The sequence below is a fragment of the Pteropus alecto genome, unplaced genomic scaffold, assembly GCF_000325575.1.
Source record: "Pteropus alecto unplaced genomic scaffold, ASM32557v1 scaffold413, whole genome shotgun sequence".
In the NCBI taxonomy this organism is placed as follows: Eukaryota; Metazoa; Chordata; class Mammalia; order Chiroptera; family Pteropodidae; genus Pteropus; species Pteropus alecto.
The window spans coordinates 2259885-2285089 of NW_006434120.1; the positions used below are offsets into that span (position 1 = coordinate 2259885).

Consider the following 25205-nt stretch of genomic DNA (forward strand, 5'->3'; position numbering starts at 1 on the left):
TCCAGTGGCACAATCCTGAAAGGGGTTCAGCTGCAGGACAAATTTAGCTCAAGTCTCTACCCCTCCAGGGCCACCTGTTAAGATTCAGCAAGCAATCCACAGATGCTGTGCTTATAGTTGCCTCCGAAGGCCACACAAGAAACCAAGGCCAGCTGCCTCCAATGTGAGTCTAGGCACTGCTCAGCAAGGAGTACCTGACTCGTTGAAGACACACCTGGACGAGGCTTAGGTGGGGCTGCGAGTTGGGGTAGGCAGAGTTTCAGGGAATCCTCTGGGCAGAGTGACCTCTGTTCTCCAGTTTGATGATGTCATGGCGATGGTTGCTCTGTGTCCTGTGCACTGAGAGTGGGGTAGGGATCAACAGGGAACAACGGATGCAGAATACTGCCAGCACTTCTATACACAGCAAGTCTCGCTTCGGCCCTCACTCCAACAATGTCTTCCTGTAAGTCCCTGGAGCCCCCTGTATGCAGCCAAATTGGCGCTGGTGCTCAAAGCGAGCAGGTTCGGCACTGTGAAAATCTGCTTACGGACAAGGCCCCTTTAAGAGGCGTCTGCCGCTGCTGCTGCGCAGCCTCTGTCTCTCTCAGCCACTGAAGACGGGGCAGCCCCATGTCCTCGCTCCCTCTTACCTTCTGCTATTGCAGGGTGCTTTCTTGGATTTCTCCCTAATATGGTCTGTTCATCAATATCCCAGGCAATTTTTTCTTGCTGCTGCTCCTTGTTTCCATCACGACTTTGATTTGGTCACCAGAGGGATGAACAGAGCCTCTATCATCTATGCCATTTTTTTCCCTGCTTCCTATGTGGTCTCCCATCCAAGTACTAACCAGGCCTGACTCTGCTTAGCTTCCGAGATCAGACAGGGTCGGGCTTGTTCATTTTTATTCATTTTTTTACATGAATAAAAATCTTGAACAGACTTTTCACAAAAGAAGGCATAAGAATGGACAACACATGCATGAAAATGTGCTTAACATCATTAGCTATCAGGGAAATGCAAATTAAAACCACAATGAGATATCAATTCACACCAACTAGAAGACCAAATGGTGGTGAGAATGTGGAACAACTGGAAGTGTCGCATTGCTGATAGAAATGTAAAATGGTTTAAAGATTTGAGAGAATTGTTGGGAAAGGTTTTTGTTTTTGTTTCAACATTAAAGACACATCTGCCTTGTGACCCCAAAGCTCCACTTTTAGGTATTTATCTAAGAAAAATAAAAATTTATGACCACGAAAAGATCAGTATAAGAATGTTTCTAAGAGCTTCAAACTGGAAATTATCTAATGTTCACATTCAAGAAGAGAAGACTGTATAAATTGTGATACAGTCTTATCTTAGAATAGTATGCAGCAATAAAAGAATAAACAACTGATACATGCAACAATATGGGTGAATCTCAAAAACATTATGTTACATAAATGAAGCCTGTTACAAAACAGGAAGTTCTAGAATGGCAAATTAATCTTTGGGGAAAGAAATAAGAAAGTGATTACCTCTACAGAGAGATTGGAACTAAACTGAAAAGGGACCCAAGATAATTTTGTGAGATAATAGAACTAGTCTATATTTATTTTGGATGATGGCTATAAGGATCCATGTGCGTGTCAATACTCAGAGACATAAACACTTATCAGTCTTTTCTGTTGTATGTAAATTATTCTTCAATTTAAAAATAAAAGAGTATGTGATGCCTCTTTTCAGTGAGGTTCTCTCTATACAGATCAGAGTGGGGATTCACACTGGACCAGTCTTAGCAGGTGTTGTGGGGGACAAGATGCCACGGTACTGCTTGTTTGGTGACACTGTGAACACAGCTTCTAGGATGGAAAGTCATGGGCTTCCCAACAAAGTACACCTGAGCCCCACAGCTTACAGGTAACCATTTATTCATGGCTTACTTTGTCCTCTCTCTTCCAGAACTTTTAGATGGCATAGCAGCCATGGGATGGGGTAATGTAAGAAACCTGTGTTTTTCCTTCCATGCCACACTAGCTTACAGAAGACATTGTGTCAGACAATAAATATTGTTGAGCCTATGCTATAAGATGGTTTTTACTCTCAAGGAGCATATGATTTTTAGTGCAGGGATTGGCGAATTATAGCCTACAGGCCAAATCCAGTCTGCCGCTTGTTTTTGTAAATAAAGTATTATCGGAACACAGCCATGCTCTTAATGGCTATGGCTGCTTTCACATTACAATGGCAGAGTTGTAACTGTATGGCCCACAAAGCCAAAAATATTTACTATCTGATATTTTACAATTAAAAAAAAAGTTTGCTAACCCTTGGTCCAATGGAAGAGAGAGAAATATTCACAGATCATTATTTTAAAAGTGTAATAAGTACAATGATAAAGATATTTATAAACCGATACTTAAGTATTGTTCCTTGAGAACTTACAAGAGGTCACATTCTGTCCTAAGTTCTTTTACATATGTTAGTTCATTTACTGTTGCAACTGCTCCCTGAAGATACACATTATCATTATTATCTACAGATGAGAAAAATCAGGCACAAAAAGGTTGGTAAGTGGCCCCAGGTCACAACTAGACTAGGCAGGAAAAGAGACCAGAGGCAACCCAGGGTATCAGGCTTGGAGGGAATTACAGTGTTTTATGGGAGCCTGGGGCAAAGGTGCCTAACCCAGGAAAGAAATTCTTTGTGGAGGAGGAAATTCCTGAGCTGAATCTTCAACAAGGAGTTGCAGAGTAAGACTTAGCCAAAACTAGGGTTATTAGGAGTGAAAAACAAACAGGACAAACACAGATGTAGAATAAATGCAGTGAACTACAAACAATTTAGCTTTCTGGGGTGGAAAATACGAAGCAGAAAGTGGTGAGAGCTGCATGTGCATTATTGTAGGGCAAGCTTACACTGTAGGTGAGGTGGAGCCCCTAAGGAGTGTGAAGTCAGAGATGATGGCAAGGTCAGGATTCTACTTGACACTGACTGTTCAAGATTGAGTAAGGACAGATTTGAGCCATCAGTAAATGGGAAGGAGAAGGCCCATTAGGAGTTTGGTTTGAACCAGAACATGGGTGATGGGAATTTGAGGGAAAGTAAAATCAGCTAAACTCAGTAATTGCTAGAAATGAAGGATGAGAAAGTGGGAGGCTCCTCAAATATCTCCTAGGTCTTCACCTTGGGTGACTAGGGCCTGAATCTTACCATTTGAAATAGGACACGAGGGATTCCAGGTCTTAGGAGCAGATATAGACTTGAGGTTTGAATTCTTTGAATTCAAAGGAATTGTGGAGCATCTAGGTAGAGGTACCATTAAATAGATGGATGAAATTTGCAGTGGAGTTGTTAGCTGGTATCTAGATTTGGAGTAAGCAACATATAAGTAGTAATTAAGCCATGGGAGTTGATAAGATCACAGTGGAAAGAACTAACATTTAAGTTGCAGATAAAGAGGAGCCCATATAAAAGGTGGAAGAAATAGAAAAGAACTGAGAAATTCAGGGTAAGGAACACTCCTGTGGATATTTTTAGGGAGGTGGAATTGAACAAAAATGTCAAATATAGTAGCAGGACTGAAAAATAGTCACCAGAGGTTTGGGGGACACTATCAGAAGTGGTCGTGGTAGAATGGTGGGGATAGACAGCTGAAGGATAACAGGAAGAGAGCATTTGCTTGAGATTAAAGCAGGAGATAATCAAGTGACTTTTTGGTTCTTTTCAGGATGAAAGAGACCTTACCATGCTAGTAGGCTGAGAGGAGGATGTGAATAGAGAGGAAGCTCAAGATCAGGGGAAAAGTGGATGATGGGGCCAGAGCCTGAGGAGGCAGAAAGGGAGTATGGATGGGGGTCCCTGAATAAGACACCTCATTCTCTGAGATTAGGGAAAATGGTAAGTATAGTCAATGGGGCAAGAAGTTGCTTGACCTCACCTAAAACGGTTAAAATTTCACAGATAAATTATATCACAAAGTAGGAGGCACGGTCAGCTGCTTGAGAGTGAGGACAGCAGGTGCCAAATGGGGAATGGTGAGGAGAGTGGTGAAGGTCCAAAACCCCTGTGAAACTGGCCAAGGACAAGGGAAGGCCGATGCGTGCTGAGATCTGGCTGAGGCAGCGGAGCGTGAATCTGAAACATTGCTAGTGAGCACTGTTCTGTGGTTTTTCTCCAATATCTCTCAGCAGCCAGTATATAAACATTTTGTAGTTCTTCCATAGCTGTCCCTTTTCATGCCCACCCCCTCACCCCCATCCTCATCTTCTTTGGTTCCCTGGCCGCCGTAAATCATGGAGAAGCTTGAGTGGTTAGGATGAACAGGATGTCAACCTTGGGGCATATGGGGTGCTTGGGGAAGATGGAAAGAGGGCCGATCTCTAAGGAGCCTCCTGTTTCAGAACCATGTGGGGACGGTGCCCCCACAAGCATTGGGACGTGGTTGTATAGGTGTGAGGGCTGCAGTTATGTGCAGTGCATTGGGGGAAGGAGAGGTGGTGGTTGGGTCACGAGGTCTTGGTGGGTGCCCCATGCTCTCCCTCTGCCTTTGGCACCCTGTTCAGAATGCCTCCTCCTTCGAGTCTGCCTCCTTTCAAAAACTCTTTGCTCCGCCTCAGCAGGCCCTGCTGATGTCTCAGAGTCCCCCTTCCTCTGTTGTGTGCCCTGCGTCCCAGACTTCTCCTCTCACATTATCGGTCCCATTATAGTCAACTCCCGAGTTACAGACCTGTGTTCATTGATATCTGGTGCATTTTTCCCCCTCTATGCAGAGCCCTGGAAAATCAAGGATTTGAAATAATTGAGAGAGGCGAAATTGAAGTGAAAGGGAAAGGGAAAATGACCACATACTTTCTGATCCAGAATTTGAATGCCTCAGAGGATGAGATAATGGGGAGACCTCAAACTCTGCTTCATCACAAAGGTGAGGAAAAGAGAGGCCTTGTCATGTGTGTCGAATATTTTTCCCACTGACAATGTTGGCTGTGTTTAGCGTGGACATTTGTTTGCAGGGTCAGTGTGGGTTATCATCCCTCCCCACCAACAAGCTGGGGCCTTCCGTTTGGTAATAGCTCCCGAGGATCAGTGCAACCCTTTTGCCCTGAACACTATTCTCTTGAATCCTGGGTGTTATGATGTTCCTTGAGCTGGGCTGATGGACCCAATCTAAGGGCCCCTCAGTGCATTCATTATTAAGGTTCTTCCCTGACCTAGACAGGGGCTTTTCCCATCAATCTCTCTTGCAGCTAGGGGATGATTTCTGAGGCTTTCCTCACACACTGGAATCTTCTATTTTTTTCATTTTCTGCATGTTTCCAAAACTCTAAAGAAGGACAAAACCTATGACTCACCCAGCTCCAGGAATGACAAGAGAGTGAGTTTAGGTTAAACTCACCTAGTGCTAAGCTGGACCAAGGATCACCATCTGGCTCACGGTGCTCAAAATAATCAGCAGCTGGAATTCAACAAGGGGGTGTCCATCAGCTGCAAGGCGGATCCCACCCACCCCAGGCGGTCAGGACCCCTTAGCAACAACCCCGGTTAATGCTGGGAAATGCTGACCAGAAGGGGAAACCCAGTAGCAGGAGGCAGCCCTTCCTGAACCTCTTAAGCAAACTGGAGAATGACATGGATTCATTTTGACAGGACCTAATCTTTAGCTGCTCCAGGGTCCTGAAAAGAAAATTTCTAATTCCAGAGATTTCTTGTACATAGTTAATACACACAGAATGTCTCTTTGGGACATGAAATATGGTTATTATTTTTAAAATTGGGGCTATACCAATGAAGAGATGGATATTTAATAAACTTTTAAAATTGTTTTCATTCTAATACCAGCTCGGCTTAGTGTCCCTGTGAGCTGTGATTGGCTTCGGCCACATTTTACTGATGCAGATACTGAGATAGAAATATCTAAACTAAAAACTTAGAAGTAACTGGATAATAAAAAGCAGGAGCTACCCTCGTTAGAGCTTTTGGTCTCTGAACTTCCAAGGCTCTGGGCACCTTGTCCACCAGCATTACCCTCTCTCTCACCATGTCCTCACTATAGTACGGAGGGGTTCTAGAGATGATAAATAAATATTTTTTTTCTAATTTGTTGTCAAAAATGGGCAAAGTAAAAGGATGGGGAAGTGTTTTGCCACCTGCTCGTAGGAGAGAGGAAGACAGAGCTGGAAGCTTTAGCACAGGATGGGGCAGAATCTTTCTTGGAAGGCGTGCCTAGCTCAAACCTGATACTTCTCTCTCCTATTCCCACTGCAGGCATTCCCAAACTTTCCAGTTTAAGAAACAGGATTCTAGAACAGGATCTGGGTCAGTAGACGCTAACCCACTTTCAGTTCTGAGCTGGAAAAACAAAACAAAACAAAACAAAAACAACCAAATAGAAATGAGTAACTGACGACTGTGAGAAAAAAGAGGGAGAGAGGATGAGCAAAGAGGCAGGGTGGCCCCTCCCAGACTCTAAACAGTGTCTCTGTGCAGACTAGGGAAAGGTACCCCTTTGAGAGTAGGTAGCCCCAAGGCATGGCTTATAATCGAGGAAAGTCATCCCTTCCTCTGGGCTGATGCAGCTGATCCTGAGGCTTCCCTGAAGAGAAGCGGCCTAACCCTGTGTGGACCCGAGAGCTGGGGATCTTGGTCTCTTTTCTTTTCATGCTTCTGTACATTTCCCTCTCCTCTTTCTCCACCAGCCTAGGATTTCCTGCAGTGAGCCTCAGCTGTCTGGCTCTGGGGAAGGGGTTGTCTGCCTCTCCAAGCCTGCCCTCCCATCCCCGCTGGAGTGCAGCGCTGGAGACCCCAGCCGGAGCAGGATGCCAGTGCTGACATGGCTTTCTAAGTGTCTAAGCGGCTCCAGAATGTGATCCCGTTAACCTCCAGGGGCAGAGTCTCTCAGAGCCAGTGATGGAGGAGGGGATTCAGAAACACTAATATGCATGCTAACGCTCTTCTCAAATTGGCCTCTTTCCTCAGATTAGCTCCCATAGGACACACGTACTGGCTTTTCAGGTGATTTGAGGGAGGTGTGGAAGAAAGACTAAGAGGATGAATTTGAGGTGATTCAAATGTGCTGAGAATTATGTTGCAGCCTGCAGGCGTGCAGCGGGAGGGGACCTCAGCAGTGCCCTTCCTGTGTCCTCGTGGGTGAATACTCCTCCCCCTGGCCCCTGTCCACCTAGCACGAAGTTACTCAGGAGGTAACAGGAACAAGAAAAGATGGCGTCCAGAGAGCTCTTCCTCAAACTGTCCTCCTTTTCCCCCTTTTGTCCTCAGAAGCAGGTGTATGTCTTCTTCCAGGTGGTGAATGCATTAAATGTATTAAGTGTCCTGCAGCTTTCTCAGTAGTAACATTTAACAGTAGGAACCTCTGTCTGTCTGGTCTTTCATATGATGGGAAATGAAGAAATACCCAGGGGCTGCTGATGTCAGAGGCATTGAAGACAGGTCTCCCACCTCTGCCGCTCACAAAGTCTGCTTGCACATCCATTCTTCATTTGCCTTCCCTTCACACTTTTTTGCAGAAGCAAGTACTCAAGGAAGTCAAGACAGCAAAACTGTTGCCGTCATGAGGTATGCAGACAGCCTCCCCCAAAGTGATGCAGCAGATGGTGAGTACGTCAGGCCAGTGACAAAGACCCCCAGTGCTGTGTTGCATGTGAAGAGAATTATAGGTTCAGAGGGATGGTTAATGGGGGGTGGGGAAGCTTAGGGCAGAATGCTTCTGACTGGTTACTCATTATATTTTGAATAAATTTTTTTTAGTGCTCCAACGACCCACTCACCTCACCCCAAGTGTCCTGGGGTGGGGAGGGGGCTGATTCTGAACCCTCTATGCCCTTCTCCCAAAGAATCTCCAATACTTGGAAAAATATATTAGTCTCCATGCACCCACTAAACAAAGTTACTGTGGACACTGTGCCCTCTGTGCATGCCTCCCCTTAATAAGGGGTGCTGGAGACTTCCTCGCCATTCCCACCATGTGGGGCTTCGTAGAGAGCTCAGAGCACTGGCACTGCCACAAGCCATAGGCTCAGCGACCCCTCTTCTTCACTTCATCCCTGAAGGTGGTAGGGATGGGAGGTTTCTCTCAATTTACGCCTACTCTTGACTGTCTTGGTGAGCCATTCAGCTCCCTCAAGTGCTGTTTTCAGGACTGACACAGCTGGGTTTGAAGATGGGTCACAAAGGAGTGATGACGGACTGGGGATGGGCCTGCAGAATGAATTAGTGTAGCTGCAGCCCCCACACCTCTCCTTTCTGGCTTTGTGCAGCCACTGCCGCTCTTTCTGTTTCTAGAAACCCCATGTTAAGTGACCCAGATGGAGTTAAGCTTTGAGACAAGGCAGTAGTGTGTTGTTACAGAGGACAACGTCACAGAGATTTCTCAAAAACCATCCCTGGTCACTGAGACAGTTTCATACAACAATGAGACAATCCATGTGAAGAGTTAGAACAGTTTAACAATCTATATAAAGAGTTATCTATTGTTATTTTTATTAGACAAGATCTCTCAGATTGGGTATCACTTGAGCCTTTGGCATTGGGCACTGCCCAGATGCCTGAAGACTTCCCTCTAGTTTGATCCTAGAATCTGTTCAATTTTGGTGAGAGGAGGCAGAGCAAAACTTCCCACATTGTGATCTGGGGTCAGGTGGGATCTTGGATTCTGGGAGGTGAGAAGCTCAAAGTGGACTTCTGCCATAACGTAGAGGCATTCCTCCCTTCCCCATGCCCTGCTTTCTTATAGCTATATATACTTCTGACAATGTTCAAGCCTTGAGTAGTCATCCAGTGCTATTACAGTGTGGAATTGCAACGTTCATAGATTCATTTAACAATGTCGCTTGGAAAACTACTTATCTTCCAGGAATACAGAGGGTTGAAGCTGGGCACTACTGTGGGAACTATGATGTTCCTTGAACTAGACACATGAGGTCTCTGCCTCAGACAGCTTGCATTTTAGTAGAGGGAGACAGACAACATGTAACAAAATAAAAGAGGTCATTTTAGATAGTGAGAAATGGTAAGAAAATTAAACTAAGTAATGAAGAAGAGGGCCAGTGAAGGCTTCCGTGAGGGAGCAGCGTTTAAGCTTTTAAGCTGAAAGGCACATGAAGGCAGACCCAGGCATGTGGCTATCTGGATAGGGGCTTCCAGGCAGCATCATGCTCCAAGGCAGACATGAGCTTGGCAAGTTCAAAAGAGAATAATAAGAAGGCCAATGTATCTAGAGAGGAGTGGGAGAGGAAGGGAGCAGTAGAGGATATGGTCAGAGAGGTGGATAGGAGCCTTGGACAGTCTGGCCTTGAGCTTCACTGTCCACACACAAAAAGGAGCATGAAGTCTGGGGCAGGTGAGGAGCTGCTGGGCCTCCACAGGGACATTGGAAGGAGAAAGGTCTTTAACATTGGTATTCCTAAATGGCTGTTCCATAAACAGCTCAGAGAGGGAGGTCTAAGAACCCCTTATGCTCCAGGCAGGTGAACAAATTCATGTACCAAACTCCTGCTGCCTGGGGGTCCCTCCACAGGAGAAACCACCCGAGCTGGGCAAAGCTGAGCATTTTGCTCAGGTGGGTGACAGAAATTTCTTTATAGGGACCCTGATTCAGTACCTCTTCTAATTGTTGATTTCTTGGAAGAAAAATCAACACCAACTACTAGAGAAGGAGAGACAGGCCACCTCACTTTGGTGGGGATGGGGAACTGGAAAGGTGGGGAACTGGCACTTGTTGGGTAACTACTTTGTGCTGAGCATTTTACCTGCATGATCTCATTGGATGCAATAGTCCCCTGACCATTCCCATAACAGAAGTGAGAAACAGAGTTCAGAAAGCTTATACAATTTATATAAGGCCCCACAACTAGTAAGTGGAAGAAGTAGAACTTGATCTTCAGGCTTATTTGTCTGGGGCAGACCATGTCCATGCAAGATTTCGTTGAGTAATAGACCAAAATGATTTCACAGTTTCTCCCAGCCATGTTTCTCTCAGATCCTCTGGGCCCCATCAGAACAGATTTCTGATTTTGGGGTATCGTTAGCAGATATGTTAATTGGGAAGAGCTGACATACTGTGAGTGACTGACATAAGGTGCAATGTGAGCCAGGGGCTTGGAGAAATGAGAACAAAGGCTGCTGGACCGTTGACCCTCACTCTAGCTACTCAACCAAGACCTATCAAATCCGAAATTACTTTTAACAGCTTCCCTAGGTAATTTGAGTTTGAGTTTACCATGACACAGGCTTCTTCCTCATCTCTGATGGTTGGCAGCAGATATAGACTTTAACCTTGAAGTATTCGTGTCACCTGCTCTCAGGGCCTGCCTTTTCATTGTGGTTTAGGTCCCAGTTCCTGTGGGTTTTTGACAGTAGCTGATAATAAGCTTAGCTCTGAGGTAGGCGAAGGCTGCCAGAGGGTCACTGCAGAAGCCCCCACTCTCACCTCCAGCCCTAGGGCCATTACACCTGCCTCCTATGTGGTTGTGATTATAGAAAACTGTTTCCATCAGTAGCCAAAACCTGTCAAGACTAAAGATTAAACGGCTGTTGGACCTCACTTCCTCAGGTATCTATCTGCTTGTTTTCTGGACTCTAGGCAGTGGGAGGACATTGCAGGCTCAATTCATTGATCATATCTTCCATGAACCTTACCAGGTTATCACCTAGTTGACAAACTTATGATGGTTTTCCAGGGGCCTTTCCATCTGACTTGGCTCCCTGGTGTGCAAAGCAGGTGCTCCCCTATGTGGACTCTTGCTCATGAAAAAATACCTCAGAGCCTTGGCAGCACACACAGCTGTGGTGGCAAGGAGCACACCGCATGGACCCCTCTCGGAGAGCCAGCTGAGATGTGATGCTCTCCCCTTCCTCCCGCTCTCTTTAAAAAGGAAGCCTCATTGAATGCCCGGGAGGCCAAGCCAACGTTTGTCTGCAGGGCAATAAGAAGCACTCCAGGGACCCAGGCCTGCAGACTGCACCCAGGACCTCATTTGCACTTCAATAACATGCTTTTCTTTCCCTCCACTATGTATTTGGGTGTTAGATGTGTCAGTGGAAAAACTCCCCAATGCAATTAAACAGGAGTATTGAGCCAGAGTGAAATCAGTGTGTGTTGACTCAGATATTTAAGCAACCATCTTTCAGTATTGACTAAAAAATTGGCCTTCCAGCTGTCCCTGCTGGCAGGCTCTACTGGCATCTTGTCAGACCCCTGTTCATGTGTTTTTTGAATTTCCACTTGCTTCAACTTGTCTCCCAGTGATTACAAGAATAGGTGCCAGGCTGACCTGTGTACAGCACTTAGGTAAGTAGCCCTGGATCCTCTCTGTGGGTGACCCCTCCTTATAAATCACAGGCGGAGGGTGTCCACTTGCTGGGTTCATGGCAGGTTAAGTCAGTATGGAGGACTTCTTACACCAACTTCTAATTGTTCCTCTGCAGAACATTAGAGGCAAGGGTCTCTCTCCTGACTGAGCTCAGGGGCAGTTACAGATTCGTCCAAATGGGACTCTACCTTCCCAACAAGAACTTTCCTACCATTGGCAATCCCCATCGATGGGTGATTCCTGGATGGGTTTGTGGTCCGTTATTGTCAGATCCGTGCCCCTGACCTTGCAGTCTTGACAATACAAGCACTTTTCCCAGACTTGTCCAGTGACCTGGGGTCCAGCTAGAACCAGATTAAGGAGCCTGGGCCCCTAGTCATGGCCTTTCAGCAGCCTTTCTGAGGACTTCATAAGTATGGCTGTCAAGCCCCCCTGATCTTTTTTACTTGGAGCTGATGCATGATCTGTTTTTAACCTTGGGCTTTCTAGAAGTTGAGCTGTTAACACAGCAATGTTCTATAGATGGAAGCTCGCTTCATTTTCCTCATCACTAAAGCTGAAGTCATAGAGCGCCTGCTTTCCGGGGTCGTTTTGAGGAATATATAAGATATTATGTATCATCTGAAAACTATAAAGTGATGAAAACATGTCAGGTATGCCAACCACTTAATCACTTAGGGACCCTATTGTTGGGAATTCATTCACTTAACAGATGCGGCAGTCTTGGCACAAAACTATAAGAGGTGCTATAGGGGTTTAAAAAAAATAAGAATGTTCTGCTGCCCACAGGGGCTTTAGATCAGTAGGCAGAAGGATCCACCAGCTGAGTGCAAGGCGCCACAGGGCCAACAGCGAGCACAGGTGATGCTGGCTGTATCCCGAGGACATGGAAAACCTCTAGGAGAAGGTGTAGGGGATGGCGGGAATAGGTACAGTAAGGATGTGGCCTCTGCTCTGATCTCTAGGGAAAGCAGGGGCTTTGGAAGCTGGAGATCTCGTCCTCCAGGGTGTGGCCTCTTTTGCCTAGATAGACATAGGAGGCAAGGGGATGGGTGATTCTAGAATGGCGACCCCTCCTGAAACCTGGAGGCTCCATTGCACCCTTTTTATCACTAGGATAAAATTCTTTCTCTGGTGGAGTTTTCCTCCAAAAATATCACTCCTTTCTCTGTTCGCCCTTCTTGTATGGTCAACCTGCCCTTCCCCCAGAGCAGGTAGACTCATTATAAAATTAACTCGGATGGAACCAAGTGGAAGGAGATAAATTGTCTTCACACATGGAGACCAAACAGAGTAAAGACCAGGACAGGGACAGGCTGAGAGGCTTGGAGGGACGGGGCACCCAGCACCAGGCCCTATGCTGGAAAGTATCAGGACAGGTGAATCCTGGATAACTGAGACAACCCGACTGAGATTCTGACTTCAGGCTCAAGCCAAGCCCCCAGCCCCAGTCATGGAGAATCACTATTTAAACCAAGATGTGGTTTCCCATATCGTATTCTATCTAGGAGGTTAGAAATAGATTCAGAAATGCAGATAAGGAATTATTTTAATTGCAAATGTAAGAATTCCTTCTTGTAACCCCAAATCTAATTATTTATGACTCACAGAGCCGTGCAACAACAGTTGGGCAACCACCCAAATCCCACCTATATTTCTCGAGGTAACAGCATTCCCCAAACTTCGTGTTGCACCACTGCACTCCCCAAGTTCACATTTGAGAGCATGGCTCACATGATGATTGTTTTCCAAAGAGATTTCTTCTGCGACCACTCATTTACTCTGTTTTTAATCTATATTGGAATTGTTTCTGTGCTGTTTTAATTCTTTACTGGGCTGTGTTGGTTTGCTCAACTAAAGATAACTTATTTGTTTATTTACACTATAGAAGGAATGTTTAATTATTATCCTTAAAAACAGAAAGTGCGGATAAACCAAAAGAAGATAACAAAAGCACCTGTAATTCCATCGCCCAGAAAGATACTGTTAAAATTGTAGTGCCTATCTTCCTAGACTTGTGTGTGTGAGGGTGCATGCATATGTGTGTACATATATACCTTTTCTTACAAAATTGAGACTATCACACGTACACTGTTTTGTAACTTGGCAGGTCATGAATTTCTTACCTTTGAACATTTAAACACATTTCGAAACAGAGGAGGGAATTTTTAAAAAGGCATAATGTGCTTGACATGGTACACTCATTTCCCACGTGACTTGTGCTGCCACACAACAAAAGCCATGTTTACTTCGTACCAAAAGCGGAAATCCAATGATCATGTCCGTCTTCTCATTCATGACACATCTGTGGTGACCCCGCTATTCTGTGATTCCTGAAGTTTCCTCTGAATTTTCCAAGACAGGTTAATCTCATTCCTTTTAGCTTTGGTGTTTAGGTTATTCCAGGTGTCTAGATATTAGTAATCCATGGAAGATGTACATTTCAATTCTGAATTAATCAGAAAACCTAATTAGCTATAATGCTATATTTCCCAAGCTGCACAGTAATGAGCATTAACTATATGAAAATGATGGTGCTGATAGAGAGTTGTGAGCCACAGTCTTGTGGGAATGAAAGATGATGTATGGGAATTCATCTCAAGTAAACAAGGAAATTCTTCCACCATCTGGATTGTGGAATTAGATTGGGGTTAAAATGTCAAATATATATGTATAGAAATTCCAAGAGAGTCTTGTAATTCTGTGCTGGCCACGTCTTTTGTGAGTCATCAGGAGGCAGCGACTCAAATCCCTGGAGTCGTATTTGGCCTGTTCGGCTTTCGATATACCATCTCAGTTCATTGCCCAGCACAGTCCTGCCTGGTCATCTTTTTTCTCCCTGTTGGTCAGAGAATTTTTCCTCAAGGAGAGAAAAGGGAAAGAAAAAAAGTTTAATAGGAGTACAAGAAAAATAGGAGTAGAAATGGAGAAGGAGGCCCACAGATAAGATATAAGCGAGAACATGAAAAATGGCCAGGTTACAAGAAAGAAAATGTGTTAAGAGGTAAGATAAATGAGTCAGCAATCCACAAAGCTACGTGGACAAGGTCTGGAGAAGTTAGAAGAAAGAAAAATATGAAAAAGTGTTGAATGAAGGGGAGACGAAGAGATCTGAGAAATATTGCCTTCCAAAATTCTTTGTGAGAAGTTAAGCCAGAAAAGAAATTATTCGCCCTGGTTACACAGAAACCCTGGTGCTGTCTGGAGGCGGGAGCACATGGTCCACAGAGCCTGAGTGTCGCTAGGTGACGGGGTGAAGTTTTCCTTTGCTACATTTCCTCCTTTTTTTTTTTTTCTTTTTTTTCTTTTTTAGCAACTCCAACCCCTTTTGGTTCAGTTTTTATTTTTGTTAGGGGTAACCCCCACTTTTGGTACAATTACAAAGTCACAAAACAAATAAGTTCTGGGATCATAGTACTATTTCGTAGAGATTTTCTCTCACAGGTTCTTGTAATGTTTCTATGAGCTGAGTGAGAGACAGATGTCTTGTTTAGCATCCTTTTACAGCTGGAGAAACTGAGGCATGGGGAGACGTTAGATGGAGCACTCGTGGGCAGTTATAGACCTGGAGGCAGATAGCCATATTTTCTCAATAGGAAAAAATCACATTTCTATCTATAATCAACTCCTTTTTACTTTATTTACAATGATACCAAAACAAAACTGATCTCAGACTTTGCAAACATACTGTCCTTATCATTTATCCTGCTTGTTTCCATCTTTGAAAAATTCAATTCCTTTTAAAGGTATAATAGTGCTTACATCTCAAAGAAAAACAATACAGTAATAAACTGTAATTGAAAATGAAAACAATAAAGAGTATTTGGAGTAATAAAGCTACTATAGAATTAACAAAAAACAAAAACTAAAAACCCCTATCTGAATAATTAACAATTTTCAAAGATATTGCTGAGCATGAATTAGTCTTTGTGGGGTGGCGGTGGGAGTGGGGAAGATGTGCTGTAGTGCTCAATGAACGTGTAGCTAATGAAAGCTCCACTTACTCAACTCCAGTTTGGTCTTATCCTATAAAACTGCACATTTGAGGCTTTTATGAACCGTGTTTCCTTGTTGGATTAGCCCCAGTTTATGCATGAGCTAAATACTGCGTATGCATCACCACCTGGAGTTGCCCCAGTGACCTGGCTCTAGGTGTCCTAGAAGCTCCCTTCTTTTCCCAAAGATCTTCCCGAATTTTTACCTCATTCGGGGCCTGAAGCTTGGAAGAGACTGGGGAGAGGTTCCAGTGGCCCGGATGTTTCCACGTGTGTATCATCACTTACGTTCATTCATGACCAGTACATTAGCACATTGAGCATTGACTCAGTCTAATTGTTTGTGCTGAAAACTACTCACTGCTCTTTGGTCTTCAGACAAAGTTAATCACTGACCCAGGTTCGGGAAGATGTCTGAGGTGCTAACAGCCCCTAATGGTGAAAGAAGTCATTTGTTCATTTGAGAACAGAGGGCTAAAGGTAGAAGCCCTCCTGCATTTCCTGATTTCTAGAACAGTTGCCTCAAACCTCATACGTAAGCTTCTCTGAACTTGAATGTCTCTGGAACAATGATTAGTGTAAAACAAATGAGAACGATGACTAAAATCTAAGGTGCTAATCTTTCCAAATGAAGCTGCAGGGGGAGCGGGAAGCAGAGGCTGTGTCTTCCACGCAGGCTGGTTTTCACTCCTTCTCTGAGTCTTGCTCCTTCCCTCACAGTCCCAGTGGTCGTGCTTTTCCAGCGCCTTCTCCCTGGGCTCCTTTCCATATGTAGAAATAAGAATCAGCATCTTTGAGTTTGTACTCTACGTGGGGCACTGCATTAATCACTTTGCATAAATCATCTAATTTAATTATCACAGCAACTCTGGGAGGCAGGTGTAATCATAATCAATTTCCCTGCTTTTCAGATGAGGGCAAATGAGGCCCAGACAGGGTAAATTAGGAGCAGTGGCTGTGCTGGGCGCGAACCTCAGCCTGTGTGACATGATGCTCAGACGTCTTAGGCATTCACAGAGCAGCAAGTCAGGAGGTTCGGTGCTGTTATATGAGTTACACACAAGTAAAGGTGTGGTATGTGACCAAAAACATGACACGGTATGGGACAAAAGAACTAATATAGCAACAAGGCTGAGGTCTGTTTGTGCCTTCTCTGCCTGGGCCGTGAAGACATGCCCCTGCCCAGTGGGGAGGGAAGGAAGCCCCTAGGGCCCACGCTATGTTTTCTGGGGCCTGGCTCAGACAAAACCCCTGACTGCAGAGACCAGTCTGAGGCCTGACTGATTTGCTCACCTCGTTGTCTTTTTTCAGCTTCTGACAAATTAACACCTGAAGGGAGTCCAGTGGCCAGGCAGGACTCTATGGAGGCAGCTGACGGACAACGGTCTTCAGATGAGACAAAGGCACATCCCTTGCCTAACAACACCCTGCCCTCTGGTTTCTGTGCGCTGCTGTAGCAGAGGGAAAGTGAACTCCTCGGCTTGGTTTTTTCCCCCAGTTTTATGGAGACAAAGAAAAATAATTTCTTTTCATTTCTCAGCTCAAAACTCCTTAAGCTGTGTCTCTTCCTCATTGTCCCTTTGAGAATAAAAGTCTAGAAATGAAATACAATCTTGACAAGTTTGGAAAATGTGCTTTTACATTCTCAGTTCAAAGCCAACCCCTACACTTAGAGATTTTGGGTCTTGCTTGTTCTCATAGATCACAAATTCGGCTGTGGGGCCTCTTCCTGTTTTCTTCTAGCAGGAGTGAATGCCTTTCATGCTCTCATCACTATGACTCCACTGAATCTTTGCCTCTGGGCAAAAGCCCCAGTGGCTGACTTCAGAGGACACCCTGACCTCGGAGCTCATCATACCCGGTGTCTTGTTTTAAATGATGCTTGCGGTGGGGTGAGGGGTAGAGGGAGAGGAGAAAAGAGACCCAGACCCTCAGTTTATAAATCACCCCATAACACAGTCAGGATGTGAAAGGCACTCAGCCAGGGCTTGTGAAAGGAAATAATTTTCATTCCCAGCCCTGGAAATTACATGAAGCATTCCCTGGAGATGTGCTGAAAGGAAAATGGAGCGGGAAATGTGAAAATCACGGGAAGGGCAGAGTTAGGAGGGAGAGGGAATCAAGGCAGAGCACAGCCAGACACTCAGGTCCCTTGGCTGGCACAGAAAGCTCCTGCGCTGCTTCCAGCCACAGGCGCGGAAGCATCTTCTGCAACGGGGAGCGTTGGAAATGTTCTCTGAGGTGCGCAGGGGAGGCGGAGACGTGGGCTATGGACCACGCGTCGGCACTTGGTGACGGTGAGAAAGACGTGGGTTTTTTGTTTTGTTTTGTCTAAATAATAAAATCTTAAGGGAACATAATTTTCTAATTCATCCTTGTTAGGACCTTACTTGTCTCAAGAGGCATTAACTGTCTTTCGGCAATTCCCAGGAGGGCATGGGCAGGACCTGACTCTGTCCCAGCCAATGCCAGGGGCAGAAGGTAAAGGAGGGAAACAAGTGTCGAATTCCTTGTTTCAACCTCTAGACAACAGCAGCTGGTCTTGGGTCTAGAAACAGGCAGATGCGAGCAGGAGTTCCGCGGTCCACATCGACCAGGATTATACAGTGCAAAGTGCAGGGTCAAGAGATGTGGTTCTTGTCCTGAGTACACTGCCCAATGTCTTGGTATCTCAGTTTCACCAGTTATAAAATGGGGTTAGTGACAGCTGCCCTACCTTCCTCACAGGTGGTTTTGTTTGTTTGTTTTTGGTGAGGATTCAGTGAAATACAAGAACCCACAGAGAAATATGATACAGTAATAGTAACTACTAACATTTATTGACCACCAACCACGTGCTAGGCACTGGCTTCGCATGCATCACATGTTATTTCTGCTCCTGGCAACAACCCTGTAGTAAGACAACCCTTTCACTTACTTGACAGACGAGGAAACAGAAATTCAGGGAGATTTGGTGGCCTGAGATCACACCACTGGTGCTGGTGAATAGCTAAACAGAACACGTGCCGCTCTACGTTATTACATCGAAAAAGGCAAGAACCTGCAGGTGTGGAACCTGAAGCCAGGTAAAGCCAAGTTTGAATCCTGGCTCTACCATTTACCAGCCATGTGCATTTGGAAAAGTTGCTGAACATCTCTGTGCTTCAGTGTCCCCTTTTTAAAACAGGAATGGTCAGAGGACATGCCTCAGAGGGGTGCCATGAGGGATGTCATGAAATAAACACGAACCACTTAGAAGAGTTATGGACACTTAGTAAGCCCTCTTTAAATGCTTTTTTAAAAAATGCTTAAATTTTTATTTTTTTAAAACGCTCCTATTAAGTGGTCTTCCTGCTAAAGTGGGGGCAAGCAAAGACGATTCAGCTCACGATTCTTATTTTCCCTGTATGCTTTCCTTCAAAATCCTCCAGCTCGGTTTAGAGCAAGAACCCAACCCAGGACTATGAACTCTGTTGGGTGGTAGCATTGCCTGAGAGATGAAGAGCAAAACACTTGTTTGGTGGAGTGGCAGCTTTTTGTTTTGTTTTTGGAGGGAGAAGAGCGGGAGCCTGGGGCTTTGGCTCCCAGCTGGCAGCCTGCTTTGCTTCCTTGGCCCCAACAAAATATGCCAGTTTAATGCTCAGCTATACCTAAGACTGCCAGAAACTCTAAAGCAGGTGCCCTAGCCCTGGTTGAAAATGGAGAGGATTTTGTTCAGTGTTTCTTATGGTTGAAATAATTGTTTCCAACTGTAACTGAATGACTGCATCCGGCATTTGGTATCCCTCTAGAGCCTACTATTTACCCTTTGGAGTAAACAGTGGTGGAGACAAACTTCAGGTGCCCAGGAAACCTTGCCAGGCCGCCGTCAGGCTCCGTGAACCTCTGGAACTCCCTGGGAGCATTCTTTCTTGGATGCGCCCCTCTGGGTTGAAGCCCTCAGGAGCCCCAGGCCAAGCTGGGCTGTGCGAACACCCACTAAGAGGGCAGAGTGGCTTACAGGACACCAGCACTGCTGCAAGCGCTGTGCTCCAACGCCCACCTCTGCCGTCTGCCTGACTTCCCCCAGCCAGAGGTCTGGCTGTCTCTCCAGATAACAGACTTTTGTTTACAGCAGTGAATGCTTTGCCTGGCCCGTAAGGCAGAATGTCTCCAGACTGAGTCCCCTCCAGGCTTAGGACCTTCGGGAGAGGGACTCTCTCACACCAAAAACCGGTTAGGTTCATTTTGCCGGGTGACCCTGTCTGGCTCCAGCCCCTTCAGCTCCCTCCACCTCAAGGCTCAGCCCAGGGGCACATCTGATCCAAGCAGATGATCAGTCTCGCTTCTGACCTCATCCAGCAGGCCAAAGACTATTATAAACTCACAGACCTTCAGCCCATTAAGAGAGATGGAAATTTTCATTAGTAAGAACTTGAAAACACTGTCCAAGGTGACCCCAGAGTTTAATTCCATGGCTTCTACAGCCGGTGCTGCCCCACCTCCCAACCTCCCACATACTAAGCCTCCGGAGGTAGAGTTCATGGATGTAGGTCGAGGCGGTAAGGATATGTCAGGGTGCCCCTTTGCCTGCCCTTCCTTCCTTTGTGGACATCTGAGCCCCATTTTTAAAATGCTCGAGCCTGGCCCGGGGCTGGCATCTCACCCCTTCCCTGGGCTATGACTGGCTCATTCTTTACAATGCCCCAACCTCCCCCCACCCCTCTTTTTTCACCCTTTCTTCTTTTCCAACTTTTCTTCAGCTCTAGTTGTATGTGAGAGAAAGAAGGCAAATCATGTGCCTGGCTGAGGAATGAGATCATTTCTCTCCCCTCTTAGCAGGCTTGCTGTCTGCTGGTCGGGGTGACTGGAAGAAAGCAGGAAAGCTCCATTTCCACAGAGAGCCATCTGGCTCCACCAGACTCACACTGATGCTAATTTGTTGGTTTCTTTTTCTTTATCCTTTCTGTTGTTGTTGTTCCTAAGGAACACTTCACTGCAGCTGTAAACTCAGACCCGGTCCGTCTGAAGGCAGGGGTTCATTTGGAGCACATACTTATTACAGCATTATGCCCCCAGCACCCCTGTCCCCTTATAGGTGTCAGGACCTCATTGTTATCATTGGTGGGTCTATGCCGTTGTAATGTCAGGGCTGTACTTTCAAATGGAAATCAGGCAATTATGCTCCACATGGAGAAATCTGACAGATGCAGAGGTTTTACACCACTGGCTGTGTCATGGGGATAAAGGCGGCCAGTGCTCCCAGGGGATGGTTAAATAAATAGAATATGTTTCAAGAGCACACACACAAAAAATCCAGGAATAATTAACTGCGTGATGAGAGTTCATAGATCCTGTGGCTGTTTAACTTCAGAATGTGTTAATGATATGTCAATGAACTGCTTAACTCATCCTTGTAAAGGCGTCATTAGAACCTATTACAATCTGCATTCAAACAGAGGCAGACGCTGCTCTGCGCATCTGTTTTCCAGTTTCCAACTGCAAAGCTTCGGAGTATTTTAACTTGTTTTGCTTCCCCCACATTGCAGAGTCGGGGTGAGGGGGGTGGGGGACTCCAGTGAGCTTAAAGAGAAGAATGGCTGATAACAGCCTGATGCTCCCTTAACAGAGCAGCTTCCTGTTAACACTCAGTGTTAGGTAAATAGGTGCTTGTGCAGAAAAATATAGCAACAGTATCACGGCTATTGGCTGAGTATTTGTTATGCGCCAAGTGCTGGCCAAGTGCTGGCCAAGTGCTGGCCAAGTGCTCTAGTTCTGTGAGTGTGAGGCAGGTACTATTATTATCCACATTTTATAAACAAGGACACTGGCACCAGAGGTAAATGGAAAACCTGGGTTTTAGATCTAGCCTTGCCTGACTCTGATCTTAGCTCTCAACTGCCGGGTTGCACCCTAATGTTTCAACAGATAATAGGAAGAAAGATATACACTTGCTCATTCACTATTTATAATAAAGCACCCTATGTCAGACACATATAGTTTGAGCTAAACAAGAGACCTAAATAAAAGTTTAAACTTAAGTTTTTTCCTAAAATATACAGCTGTTTAAACAAAGGGTTAGAGCCTGAAACGTGCAGTAAGATTCAACATGCAGTGTGTCCAAAACTGGGTTTATATTAGCTTACATTACCAAAAGGTAGGGCGCCCCCAAACCCTGGCCATTTCTCTCTTCTGTTACAGAACAGAAAACTCAGCAGGCTTTGGTTCATGCCTTTGGACTTTCCCAGGTCCCAAAATTCCCTATTATGCAGCTGCCTTGGACTCCACGAAAGCTGATGCCTATTAGAATCGAGAAGAAAGGGAAGACATTTCATCTCTCAGAAAAAGTATTTTTAAACTAAGCATAGGACAAAGTAAATAAAATGGGTTTACATAGGAATTTTTAATGTTTTCACAGATAGAAAGTCCATTTGAAAGTCCACGAGGCCCCTTGTACTGAGAGTACATTAATCAAATAAAACTAGAGGTTTCAAGAGACAGAATGTCTATTAATTTGCTACTGACTAATAAACATCGGTTGCACACACAGCACCCTCCGGTCATAACTTGTTTTACCTCACCGAGGGTGGAAAAACATTTAAGGAGATTCAAAAACTTTTAGACCATCAGCTTTGTTTTATGTCAGGAAAGAATTAAATTTCTGCTTATGGAAAAATTAGTTTGAGTTTTTTCATCTCTATTAACACATTTGTTTGAAAATATTAGAATAATAAGCTTGCATTGTAGAAATAAATATCATTAAAGTATAAGTTTCATTCAAGATCTTAATTAAAAAGGATTGAAAACACGAGTGATGATTACAAAAGAGACCGAAGTCACGAATCACTCAAGAATGGATCACTCCAGAGCTCAGCAAAGCAACAGGAACATCCTCCTGCCGGCGGGGCCCGCGATATTGAATCACCCACCGATGGAGCAGAGCCCTGCTCAACAGAGACCAAGGGCTAATGATGTAAGGGAAGAACATTGGAGCAAAGAAAATGGGAAAAAACAGTTAAAACTCAGAAATTTAACAAATTTTAAATCAAGAACTAAAATAGAGGTTAACCTCAAAATCTATGTCATGGCTAATGTCATTCAATCGGTTATGTCCATGATGTTATTAGCAGATAATATTTTTCCACAAAGAGTTTTGTTTAACAACTTCATGATAAATCTTTATCCATCAAAAAATATTTTAAATTAAGAATCTTAGTCTACAGCCATGCTACCCTGAACAAGCCCGCTCCTGTCTGATCTCAGAAGCTAAGCAGGATCAGGCCTGGTTAGTACTTGGATGGGAGTCCACCTAGGAAGACCAGGTGCTGTAGGTGTAAAAAGTAAAAAAATAAGAGATTGCAAGCTGACAAGGTCCTTGCAATCTGTGGGTCAACTAAGAGTTGCCTCACCTAAAAAATAAAAAAAATTAAAAAAAGAATCTGACCAAAAAAAAGAAAATCAATTTACAGAGAAATTTCTAACACTGTCCCAGATTCAGGAAATGCCATTTTGGTAGTTCAAGATGCCTAAATTTGCAGAGATAATTTTTTAACTAAACCTCAGGTGTCTGCTAATTTGCCTGTGATTAATGAGTATCAGAAACACACACACACACACACACACACACACACACACACGCTCATTTGTTATTTTGGCTTCTCAAATATAAGAAAATATTTAGAAAACCATTTAAAATTCTTAGGGCCATTAATTTATTTTATCATAGAAAAACATTTAAAAGTCCACTGATTAAAGAGAAAATGTTGCCATTTTCTTCTCTTTTTCAACACATTTATTTGAAAATATTATTATAATAATCTTGTGATTGGGAAAATCAGAATCAACTTTGACCCAGCTCTTCCAAAAAAATTGTGTGTGTGTGCATTTGAATATTAACTAGGCTCTCAGGTAACATATGCATTGTGACTTTGTATGTGACTATATGACTATATGTGCATATTACCATTAGCCATGCCACTTATTAGATGAGACAGCAGGAAGACTATATAAAAAACACAGGTGGTATTTTTCTGATCTCACCCTTCATGCCCTTGAGAAAATCTTTTCTAAGTCACAAGAGAAACAATTGAAAGCCACTGATTTAGATCAAAATGTTAATAATGGTCATCTTTAGGAGCTAGAATTATGGGTAATTTTATTTTTCTTCTACATGTGTTTCTGAGTTTTCCAAATAATATGTAATGGGTTTTCAGCATAACGTTTAAATGAGTGGGCACTGGAGCCAAGCCACAGGATTTGGAGCCTGGCCCTGCAGCTCATTGGCTTGAGCAAGTCACTTTCCACCTTGGACTCTCAATTTCCTTTCTGTAGGATGGAAACGATCATCATGCTTACAACGTTGTTATGATGGTTACCGAGATAATGCTCGCAAAGCATGTAGTGCCTTACACATGTTAATTGTGCAATAAATTTTAACTATTTAAGAAAAATCCTTATACAATCCAAGTCTATATGGTTTCTTATAGAAATAAAAAGGGATATCTTGTCTCATTGATAAAGTCAATATAATTTTTGTATGCCATATTGCTTATCACCTAGTATAAGTTAGCACCCCCTCCAGTTCCTTCTCTGCCACACTTCTTTGTGTTTTTCATTTGTAACATTCATTGCAACTCGAAATTAGTTTATTTGTTTATATACTGCAATCAGCCACCATGGTTGATTTTAAGTGCTGAATGGTTTAACAAATGGCTTGCAAAACTCCTGAATATGCAACAACTAGCTCTCATGAGCCAGCACATCACTGGCTAATCTTTGACAATTTCAACATTTTAAAACTGCATTTTAAATGGTAGTTTGAGTTTGAAAATGAAGGAAAATAACCTCCCACTCTATACCCTCAGGCCAGCACAAATATGACAATTAATTTGTAGGCAATATCACCAGTGGGGGCTGTTAGCTATAACCAAACATATATCCAAATGGGTTGATTTTTATTATAGTGGTGGTAAAATGTAAGGGTCCTTGGAAACTGATGGGACTGTAAAAATAGGATCCAGTATTACTTTCCCAAATGCTCCAGCACCCTCAGGAAATGAGCAAGGTTGAGCATTAGGATTTCTTTAAGATCCAAGTATTTTCTCTTTCAATTCATTTCAAAAGCCAAAATACCATAAAAGGCATACATTAAGATGTCTCTCTCCTACCTCTAATCCTATCCACCAATCACTCGCATTACCGATAATTATTTTTGATTTCTTGTTTACATTTTCATTATGAAAATAGAAGCAAACACACATAGGTGTTTTTATTCCCTATTCCCACCTGTCTTACACAAAAGATACTGTTTATATTGTTCTGCATCTATTTTTTTTTCCGCTTAACAATAAAATCTGCTGTTTTTCTGTGTCAGCATACAGAGAGCATCTTTGTTGTTTTTTTGTAACTGCATGTTTTATATGGCACATTAAAGATGGCCCCCAATTTTTTGCTCTTCTATTGAGAGGTAATTCTAGTTTCCTCTCCTTGAATATATGCTGGCCTCAGTGACTCATTTGACCAACAGAGTACATTGCAAGTGATGCTATGTCAGTAGATCAGGTGTGAAGAGGCTGGCTGTTTCCACCTCTTGCCACTTGGGACACTCTCCCTGGCAGGGCTGGAGGGAGATGACTGGGGAGAAGTCTGACTCCCCCGAGACCATCATGCTATGAGGAAGCCCAAGCTAGCCATGTAGAGAGACTATGCACAGAGATGCTGGGCCACATTTGCCTGAACACCAAATACGGCAATGAAGACTTTGCTTATGTTGATTTTTGTCATGAAGAATGCCATTTTTAAGACTCCATATTTCCTCCATTATCTTTGTCTTTTACCATTTAATCTTTGATCCATTTGGAATTTGTCCTGATGCATGCAATTCATTTCAAAAGCCAAAATACCATAAAAAGGCATACATTAAGAATATTTTTGCTGATTTCAAATGCTAAATTTTAGTATGCA

General features: G+C 44.0%; 1 protein-coding gene and 1 pseudogene across 1 annotated transcript in view; both read left to right on the plus strand.

The window, feature by feature from the left end:
* The window catches only part of LOC102889391 (guanylate cyclase soluble subunit beta-2-like), a 75484-nt gene extending 53273 nt beyond the window's left edge, over positions 1–22211 (plus strand). Inside the window, 5 exon segments of the mRNA XM_025044786.1 lie at positions 1728–1882; positions 4735–4886; positions 7486–7572; positions 13210–13306; positions 22040–22211. Coding sequence (XP_024900554.1) covers positions 1728–1882; positions 4735–4886; positions 7486–7572; positions 13210–13306; positions 22040–22211 — 663 coding nt within the window.
* Positions 22212–22457: 246 nt separating this feature from the next.
* LOC112477489 lies at positions 22458–22576 on the plus strand (annotated as a pseudogene).
* The last annotated feature ends 2629 nt before the right edge of the window (positions 22577–25205 follow it).